General features: G+C 42.3%; 1 protein-coding gene across 1 annotated transcript in view; it reads left to right on the top strand.

The window, feature by feature from the left end:
* The first annotated feature begins 2,782 nt into the window (after nucleotides 1-2,782).
* pcdh12 (protocadherin 12) overlaps nucleotides 2,783-10,718 on the top strand; it is a 24,121-nt gene continuing 16,185 nt past the window's right edge. The window contains exon 1 of the mRNA XM_008286102.1: nucleotides 2,783-6,116. Within this exon, the coding sequence (XP_008284324.1) occupies nucleotides 3,258-6,116 (2,859 nt within the window). The 5' untranslated portion in view covers nucleotides 2,783-3,257. The remainder of the gene's footprint in view (nucleotides 6,117-10,718) is intronic.

A 10,718-nucleotide genomic window follows, 5' to 3' on the forward strand; every position in this document is an offset into this window, starting at 1 on the left:
CTGAATGAAGCGAAGGGAGCTAAACTGAACTTTGCTTTATGCCGGATGGAGACAGCTTTTCTACATGATCTCTGATGTGACTGATCTGTTGTGTCTGTTGTCTTCGTCTCTGGACGGTACGAAACACGGCAGATACCCGCTTACAAGAAAAAATCTTTACAGCTTGCCCAGTTGAAAACAGTTCCTCAAGACTTTACTCCATTTTTGCCTTGTAGCTGAAGAAAACTTGTGTTGTTTGTCCTTCTGACCACACGATGCAGCCGTACGTACAGATTTTGTTTGCTTGCTTGTTTTGTTTGTTTGTGGTTCTTGTATCTTTAGAAGCAAGACTAATTCATGCTTTCTTCTTTTTCTGCATGACAAAGGTCCACTTTAACACATCTTCAGTCGTTGTGTCTCCTCCAGTCGTTCACTGGCAGCTGACAGCTCTGTGGTCTTCACGCTTCAAACAGTCCAGATGGAAGTGATGGGCTTGAACCTTCCTTAGCCTGATTCTCTGTCAGCCTGCAGGGTATTCTGGGGAGTATACTGTAAAATAAGCACAATGCATGCTGGGAACTTATTTAGTTTCCTGAACTTGTTGAGTTCTTACCTGTTTTAATTATTGCATTATGCTTCAGTGATTCTTTGGAGTTTACTTCATCTTCATCACATGTCAACAACAGAGAATATGATAACTACAGATTGTCGACATGACTTAAGGACACATCTGAGGTACTTTACTTGAGTCTATCCTTTCAGTGACATATATTTTTTTCACTTCACTGCATTTATCTGACAGCTTTAGTTACGATACAAATTAAGATCTTTGGGCACAAAACATATAAAGAGCTCATAAAATATAAATATAAAACATAAAAATAAATCTGATTTAAACCACTGATTCGTCCATTCATCACTTTGTCTACAAACAGACAATCAGCAAACATTTTAATAATTGTGATCATTCTGACAGCGTTTTTCACAGTTTTCTGATTTTTTTTGTTTGTTTTTACAAACTAAACAAGATATCCATGAACAGATAAAGTTATCAGCAGATGAATGGATGAATGGAAATAATTATTTGTTGCACTTTAAAGTTCAAAATGGGCTTCGGCTCAACAAATTACTGATGCAAAGAGTAAAACACTGATTTTACATGAATGATTCAAGATTCAAGGCCTTTACTGGTCATGGGTGATATTAATCTAATGATGTACTATATTGTGTTTCTGAGTCTTTTTCTTTTAACATTTTAAATAGATTTTGCTGAAGTAACATTTTTAATGCAGGACTTGTACGGAGTGGCATCAATACTTACAGTTAAAGAATAAAAATAGTTTTAAATGAGTGTGAGGTTGGTGCTTCTAACTCATCAAACATGTAACTCGTACATAAATCTGAATATTTTTAAAATACAGGTCAAATTTTAGCCTAAATATTGCAAAGAAATGCTTACGCCAAGATTTTTCCCAATTCATGTTGACATTTCAAATGATTTAAACTTTGTCTGTGTGAACCCAGTTTTTGTCTTTTAGTCTTTGTCAAAGCTCAGAGGGATCTTTAATTCTCGGAGAGCCACAGATTTAACCACAGTACAGTACCACATCACCTTCTGGACACAGAAGGACAAAATGTGTGGAACATAAGCTTATAGCAACGAATGCAGAGCAGGAAACTGTGACGCTCTGCAGCATTTGTTTTCCTTTCTAAAGATTTTGAAATACAACGAACAAATACTGAATCACTGATAAACCTTTCGTTCTGTAGAGGAAGAGAACAACTCAAAAAAATGTCTGTCAGGTTTGGACACAAAACTCTGGAAATCTTCTTTTCATTAAATGTCTCAGCTACATCGACAAACAACACAAAACATATAAAAAAGATAAATGACAAATGAAAACAACGCTGGCCCTTTAAAATGCCTGCTTATTGCCCTCATTTGTCACTGTTAATCACAATATCTGAGTTTTATTTCAGTCACATGTAAACTTCAAGCTGTAAATTGTGAATTTTGAGCAACTCTTCGATGCCAATAATCTCTCAGATCCACATGAACCAGGATTTCTGCTCACACTACTCAGACCTCTCAGCTCTGCTCACTAATAAACAAACCTTTAAGTGCAAAGGAATGACAGCAATGAGCATCAGCTGTGATTTGCTGGAAATGTTTTGACCTCTGTGGCTGTGTGGTTGAAGACAAGACTCTTTGTAATTATATTTGGGAAGAGGCTGGAATGTGGGTTTTGTCACATTAAGGACAGACTTGTGGATTTTGAGCTTTTGGATCCTTGCTAGCTGACTCTTCAAGGACTTTTTTTTCTCTCTGTAAAGGGAAGAACACTGTCTCTGTGGATTTAACTTGAATTTAAACAGTATAGTATGTATACTATTTAAGCCTGACCTGCTTATCTTCCCCTCTGTGTTTGTGTTTTTGCAGTGGGAGCAGCCCATACGTCATGGTGATGGAGGTTAGATATATGCTCTGCTGCGGGCTTTGGTCCCACTGGGCTATAACTAATTTTCCAGCTGATTTAAGAGCTCAAACTGCAGGTAGTGATGAGTTTATGCAAACCGACGGGTGGGAGAGGGGTTTAAGTGACGGAGGGCAGTGTCATGTTTCTCAGAAAGTACTCCAGACTTGTGCAGAGTTTCCTCAGGGCAGCAGGAGGGATTTTCTTTGTGTTGAGTCTGGATTCATCTGCATATGGCCCTCCCTCTCCCTTTGGATTGGCTGCAGCTATCCTAGCATGTGGAAACCCACATCCAAACTTTCTCAGTTGGAGCCAAACTTCAGTGAGTCAAGGAGGATGAACGGGGAGACCAGACGCCAGCAGCTGTATGAGTGAGTAACTGCAGGCAGGCAGGCAGAGGCTGGAAGTGAATGAAGAAAGAGAGGATGATATCTTAATTATAGGTTTCTATAATTGTGTCCTGACCAGGCTTCTAGGTATTTGCTTTACAAAACCAACAGTTTTGGTTTGTGGTTGTTTGTCTTGTGAGAAGAGACTGTAGATTAAATCCGAGAAAAGCTGGATTTTCTTATCATTTTACCTGGAAATCTTTTTTGTTTTCACTTGTAATTTAAGACATTTTTCGGTCTTGTTTCAAGTCAGTTTATTGCCTTTATCTGACAGACGGGATATTTTTCTCTTGTATTTTAAAATCAGTTTTAAAGCCAGTTTGAAGTTATTCACAGTTAAGAGCAGAGATTTTTTTTGTTTTTTGAAATGTTAGCTTAGCCAGTAGACAGAATATTATTATTATTTCACATCATCATGCTGCTGGCTCTGCTTCTGGTTCTGAGTCTTTGCTCGGAGGCTCTCTCCTCTGAGTCGTCATCAATAACTATCCAGTACCGCATCTGGGAGGAGCAGCCAGCGGGAACCCAGGTCGGCCGGCTGGTGGACGACCTCCGACAGAGGGATGAAGGCGGCCTGCTGGAGGATTTCCAGGTGGTGGAGCAGGGACAAGCCCTTCCTTTCTCTGTTACCACTCGGGAAGGGATCGTCTCCACCCAGGGCCACCTGGACAGGGAAGAGTTGTGCCGGGGTTCGGACCTGTGCGAGGTGGCCTTTAGCGTCCTGTACAGAAAAAGTGGATATGTGAACTGCCTGCGGGTTCGTGTGGAGGTGATGGACTTGAACGACCACAGTCCAAGCTTTCCCGGCACTCTGCAAGAAGTGGAGATCTCAGAGACCGCCAGCCTCAGGATGCGAATCCCTTTGGACCGGGCAGTGGATCCTGATGCCGGACCCAACGGCCTCCAGACCTACTCGCTGTCTGTCAACCAACACTTTGCTCTGGATGTGACTGTTGGTCCAGGTGGGACAAAACAGGCAGAGCTGGTGGTTATTAAAGAGCTGGACAGGGAGGTTCAGGCCTCCTTTGACCTCAACCTGGTTGCTTGGGATAAAGGGAACCCACCCAAGTCTGGGAGCACATTAGTCCGAGTTAATATTCAGGACTCAAACGATAATAGCCCCACGTTTGAGGACAGTAGTCCCACTGTGGAACTACCTGAGGATACAGCTATTGGGACAACCATTATCAAGCTGAAAGCCACTGATCCAGACCAGGGCGCCAACGGAGAGGTGGAGTACTCATTTAGCAAACACACACGTCCAGATGTTCAGAAGCTCTTTAATGTGGATCGAAAAACTGGAGCTGTGAGTCTCAGGGCACCTCTGGATTATGAGGCTCAGTCTTCTTATGAAGTGATCATACTGGCCAGTGATCGTGGGCCCAATGCAATCCCCTCTCACTGCAAACTACATGTCAAGCTTATAGATGTTAACGACAATGCGCCAAGGATACGCATGACCTGGACGCCACCCAACTCACCCGTTGCGACAGTGCTGGAAGGAGCACCGGTGGACACTTTTCTTGCCCTGGTGACGGTCTCTGATGCAGATTCAGGAAGGAATGGACAAGTGAATGCACTCATTAAGGAAGGGTCTGGCCCTTTCCACCTTAAACAGATCCACGGCCACAATTACATGATCGTTACCGATGGCTACCTGGATCGAGAGAAGATCATGCAGTATAACATCACACTCCTCGCTCGGGATAAAGGAACTCCTTCTTTGTCTTGTCTTGAACACCTGCCTGTCCACGTTTTGGACGAGAACGACAATTCCCCGGTGTTCTCCACCTCCGTCTACAAGGCCTCCTTCAAGGAGAACAACGTGGCAGGCTACCACGCTCTCAAAGTTGAAGCCCACGACGTTGACCAGGACCTCAGCGGAAGAGTGTCCTATTTTATGAGCAACTCCATCGACCAGGAGGCTAAAACACAGTCTTTCTCAATTCACCCCAAAACAGGTGTCATAAGCGTGCAGGAACCTTTAGACTATGAGGAATCTCATGCCTACTCTTTCACTGTGGAGGCCGTTGACCACGGACATCCACCGCTAACAAGCACGACCACTGTGGAGATCAACATTGAGGACATAAATGACAACTACCCGGTCATCAAGGAGCCAAAACCAAGGAAGGGTGTCGCTTCCCTGAGTGTACCTGTCAACGCATACAAAGGGGAGATTGTAACCGAGCTGGGAAATGACATGGAAGAGGGACCCACCACTTTATCATTTGATCGCTCAGTCAGAGAGGGGTTTGCTGGATTCCTTGCATCCACGATAAAGGCTGAAGATGAAGACTCAGGCCTAAATGGAGAACTCCAGTACCTCATAACCAATGGAAACCAACATGAACTCTTCTCTCTGGATCAGGCTACAGGTCAGCTTTTTGTTAACACGACTAATGCTACTGAGCTCATTGGGAAAACCTTTAAGGTGGACATTTCGGTATCTGACATGGGCACTCCCAGCCTGACCACAAAGGCAACTCTAGAGGTGACTTTCATCAACCTCAAGGACCATCTGAAGAATTCGTCACCAGGAAACCGTGGGCAACTCAGCTTCACCATGATGATGGCAATCTGCCTGGGTGCTACGTGCCTGCTTCTCCTGCTCGCCATCGCTTTGGTGACTACATTCTGTCGCCCTGAGAAACGGGACAACCGGGCCTACAACTGCAGACAGGCTGAGTCAAGCTACACCCGCCATCCTCGGCGTCCTCAGAAGAACATCAGAAAATCGGACATTCAGCTCATTCCCGTCATCCGGGGGCGAAAGGAAGACCGCCCCGAGGACACTGGCGAAGCCCAGCCACTGACTCCACCTTCAGTCTCAGAGGATCTACAAACTGAGAGGCAGTATAACTTAATCCCATCAGTTATGAACACAAGCTTCCATTCCCAAGGCTACATAGAAGGTGATGCATCTCCAGCTGTCCCCCATCACTGCAAAACACTCAGGAAACCTGGAAACATTGAACTTGATGGTGCTTTACCTCTGACGCCAGCCACGTCATACCGGACTCTTCGCAAAGCCAGAAACGCCTCGTCGTCTTCCTCGGCCTCACATTCAAGCACCTTGAAGCGCCAGCATGATGGTAAAGAAGCAGAGCTGCCTCTATCGCCGTCACAGGCGACTCTCAGGAGGCCAAAGACCTCAGACGGACGAGGACCACGTGACGCAGAGCACCGGCAGATGCTTCGGAATCTGGTTCGCCTGTCCATGGCTGCATTTGGAGACTCCATCGAGCTTTCCTCAGCTTCCCCAGAGGTGCAGGTGAGTGGTGGTGTCTTACTTAATCCGTAACATTTAGGATCAGTTCATCAGCTCAATAACAGTTTATTTAATGATTTTAATCAATACTTAATACAGAATGCTTTTACTCTGGATTTGCACTATAAAAAGAAATAAAAAAAGAGGAAAATCTGGCAGCAAGGATAGAAACAAATACATTCAAAAACAACTAAATGTTGTGAACTCTGTAAAAATCTGTGAAAATAACAGCAAATATCTCATTTTATGGTCACACATGATAAATTAATAAATAAATAAATACGAGTAAAAATTCAGAGAATAGGGGACATTATGTTCAGTTTTGGCTATTTTTAAAAAATATTGTTGACATGTATATTAATGTGTGTTTTTCTGTGGTTTTACTAGTTATCTGTAATTTAACAAAACAGGTAAAGTCTGTACAATTGAAGCAAAGTATTATTTAAAAAAAAACAAAAAAAACATGCATGACTGATTTCAAAAGTCACTAGAACTCATCATCTTAAATCCTGATATTTATGTGGCTGTCTGACCTAAATCATAATACTGAACATCGTCTAATCTTCTATTTTAACATTTTTTTTTAGTTCTAAGTTGATATAGATTTTATTTAATACTTTACTTACTGGTGTGTTTTTATTAAACTTGCTGACGTAATTCTGTGAAAATGAAATAACTTTGGGCAAAAGTCCTTCGTATGAACTGAGGCATCTTTGGGGTTTCATTTTCATCGGATAGAAAACGTTGACTATTTATCTATAAATATGCATGAAAAGATCAAATAAGGCCACATTACGTAGAGTATATCTTGTGAATGCAAGTAAAACAAATTTGCCTTTTTTAACAGACGTGTCTGATTTTAAACAAAGCATTCATTAAAACTCTATAAGTCTGCCTTAAGACTCATCATCATACGTTTTGACGTTGCATTAATGGCAGAACATAACTTTACTCCAAGTTACATTGACAGATTTTTTTCTGATTTCACTAAATTTCCAACGTGCTGCTATGTACATTCTGTAACATTACAGCCAATGCGCTGCTGCTGTCTCTCATTTGAATGCCATCGACTGAGATCTAAAATGTGTGATCACATTTCTTTCAACATGTGCTTGCAGTTAGAGTTGGATTTAGTAATTAAGCGGCGCCCCCCTGCAGGCTCTGAGATTAATCTGAAGTGAAGTCCATCAGAGAGCAGAGATCACCAGTACACCCCCTCCCTCCATCCCAACAGATTCCCTTACAGTTTCCCAACAGCCTCTCTGCTTTTTCAGCCTCCTGTACGATGACTTGTTCAGACCGCCTGGAGGCAGGAGTCAGGACGAGGTGTGTGTGTGTGTGTGTGTGTGGAGCTGACAGATCGCCATGAAGCTAAAATGCAGCAAGTTTACTCAGACGCTCATGTGTCACAGACAAAAATCCCCCCGAAGAAACTCTGACAGCCTTTTTTTTTGAACTGAATATCACATATCAGATTCATATTGCAACCAGGAGGAGGGTGAGCTGCTCTGATGCTTTGTAGGATGGGGGGTCTGTGGGGGAGGGCCAGCCAAAGTGATGTGTTTGTAGTGTAAGCTAACACCGCTCTGACACGCCGACACTTACAGATGACCCAAAAATCACTTTTACTGAGCTGCACTGCAGCAGCGAGAAGAAAAACAACAACTGGGCCTAAAAACAGCAGCTGGGAGGGCAGAGTGCTGAAGTAATGCACAGAGATGGAACAATAGGATAAGAATAGGATCACCAAGAGCTGATTTTGTTTTATTTTTTAAACATCTTCAACTTTATTTCCAAAAAACAAACAAACCAAAAAAAACAAAAAACATACGGAAAAAAGAGAATAAAGTTAAATCACTCATTTCTAAATGAGGTTAACAATTAATATTAATGCCACTGATTTAAGTTAGATGTACTCAGATCATATGATTCCTCCCTAACGAGCAATTTAAATTTGAGGAAAGTCAATTTAAAGTTTATAATTTTTCATCTTAACGATGGACTTTGCCCAAGTTAAAATGTCAAACTTGATATTTGCGTTTCTTTAGTCTGTAATCGGACTGGAGGAAAACGCAGCAGAACAATGTGAAGAAATGTAGACGTCAGATGCTAAAGGACCAAACATTTGGACTTTGTCTGGAAGTAGAATAAAAGTTGAGAGGGGAAGAACAAAGTTAGGTAGAAAAGTGAAGTGTTAAAAGACCAATAAAATGTGTAAATAAATACAAAAATATGTATATTTGTTCAGAATATTTACAGATTAAACTTTAATCCTGACCTCCCACAGACGACACCGTTGAAGTATTTTAGTGAATCACAGTCCAGACATTAACGTTGCAACGACAAACGTTAAATACAACCGAATAATCGAATATCTGAATAAATGAAAGCTTCCTTGTTAGAAAAAGTTGCCTGTGTTTTACATCCAGAGCAACAAATAGTTTCCTTTATGCCCACCTGGTGAAGCTCAGTCAAATATTTACTCTGTTTTTTTAGCTACAGTTTTGGTCTCCACCACCTCTAAAGGAAAATGCCTGATGCTGTGGTTGCTAAATGCGGCACTATGTTCATTCCTGACTGTGTCTGTCTGCTGCCTGGTGCTGAGTGAACAGTGTTCAGTGTCTTTTAAGCAAAACAGTGACTCAGTTCAAGGTTCTAGAAGCTGAGTGGAGCTGCACAGTCAGCTGATCGTTCTCTGTGGGCTCATCACTCTGTTTCACGTTGGAATTTAATAAACTGGTATTATTTTATTAAAAAGTGAATTATATCTTCTTTAAAGTTCTTGATTCAGCTCATCTAAGTTTTCAAGGGAAGTCTGATTACTTTTACTGACATTTTTTAGTCGTGTGAAGCTTTAAAGCATCACATACGTTTATCCCAAATATTAAAAGCTACTCAAAAAGTTCTTTTGTGCAGGAATTCAGGCACGCATGTTTGGTATTTTGGGACTTTTGGCACCTCTGTACTAAATAATATTCTGTGTTTAATGATGATCACACGGAAAAGTCCTGAATATATCTGATTACTGCGAGACAGCTGAATAATCTGAGGATGAATTTCCCTTTGAGCTGTTGAAACAGACCCGCATCATTGAGGGCGAAAGTCGCTGCCAACGCCCAGCAGACAGAGAACAAAGACCTCGACCACGTCCAACATCCTCACGTGAATCCCATTAAAAAGGACGAGGCCTTTTACCCAGATCCCCCCCCATCACCACCGCCATCCTCCCAGTCGGCCCAGTTGGCACTCCTCTGGCTTCAAATGTTTCTCTCCTCCCTCGAGGTCGCAAAGGAAGAGGCCTGCTGGATGCCTGGGAGGAAGGAGGGGGATTTACTGTTCACCTCCACCTCCACACACACACACACACACACACACACACACACACACACACACACACACACACGCACACACACCATCCATCGTCCATATTTCAGAGTCCATCCTGGAAGGAAGTCGGCCAGAGAGGAGTAGGCTTTTACGTAGAGGCCTTATCCTGTAGCTGCAGCAGCATGCACGTGCAAAAACACACAAATGTCACGGCCATAAATTAGCTTGTGCACACACACACACACACACACACACACACACCCCTTTCCCAGTGTGTGTGTGTGTGTGTGTGTGTGTGTGTGTGTACCTCCCCCTCATGCCCCTCGATCTCTTTGTGTGTTGCGTTGTGTTGTGTTGTGTTATGTTTTGGTGTGTGTGTTGGTGTGTGTGTGTGTGTGTGTGTTTCCTCCCTGGTGTACGGCTTGTATCCGGTGTATAACAGAGCTGTCAGCAGAAAGGTGGACACAGTTGCTCGGTTCTCACGCTGTACAAACCAACACAAAGAAAGAAAAATGACTTTGTGCTGAAATGCACTCGATGCTCAACCGGCTGAAGCAAAACGAGCAACAAACCACCTGGTGCAAACAAACGCTGCGAAAACACAAGACTGAAAATCAGCTCTTCTTTTAGTGCGTTGTTCGACTCTCCCTCTTATCAAGTCATTTCTGTGCAGGAGGAATGTGTCAACCTGTTTGACCTCGTCAGCGTGACCAGACACCATTAGAGGCTCACAGGGCGTCTGCACAATGTAGAAAGTTCTTCAATCATTTGCACTGAAAACATGTAAAGATTTGTCAGTATTTTAATAAGAAAAATAAAAAACACAGTTGTGTAAATAATACTGTGCTCAACTAAGAGACATCAGTGGGAGCCGTCATTGACTTTATTCTGACCAGGGAGGTTTTCTACATTTTCAGCCTGGTAGACTTTTGCACTGTGTCTGTTTGCAAATCGCTTCCCTTTGAATGCAACAGGTCCACTGGTAGAGCTCCTCGGTATGTTGGGAGGTTGCACATCAAACTTTGGCTGATCTGCATGCACTGCAAACCGTTTATAAGTGAACATTTGTGAACAATTTTCTGTCATTTAACAGCTTTTCCATTTTGTTAAAAAACACACTCAATAGCTTGTTAAGTAAAAAGTATTAATTTATTAACCCTAAACAGGACAAAACACAACGTCCAAATCGAAAATCTGTATTTTTTACAAATGGTAATTTATTGTTTTACAATATTGGACCACAAAATATGCTGTTTACAGGATTTATATCAGCAACAG

The sequence above is a fragment of the Stegastes partitus genome, unplaced genomic scaffold, assembly GCF_000690725.1.
Source record: "Stegastes partitus isolate 25-593 unplaced genomic scaffold, Stegastes_partitus-1.0.2 Scaffold432, whole genome shotgun sequence".
Classification (NCBI taxonomy): domain Eukaryota; kingdom Metazoa; phylum Chordata; class Actinopteri; family Pomacentridae; genus Stegastes; species Stegastes partitus.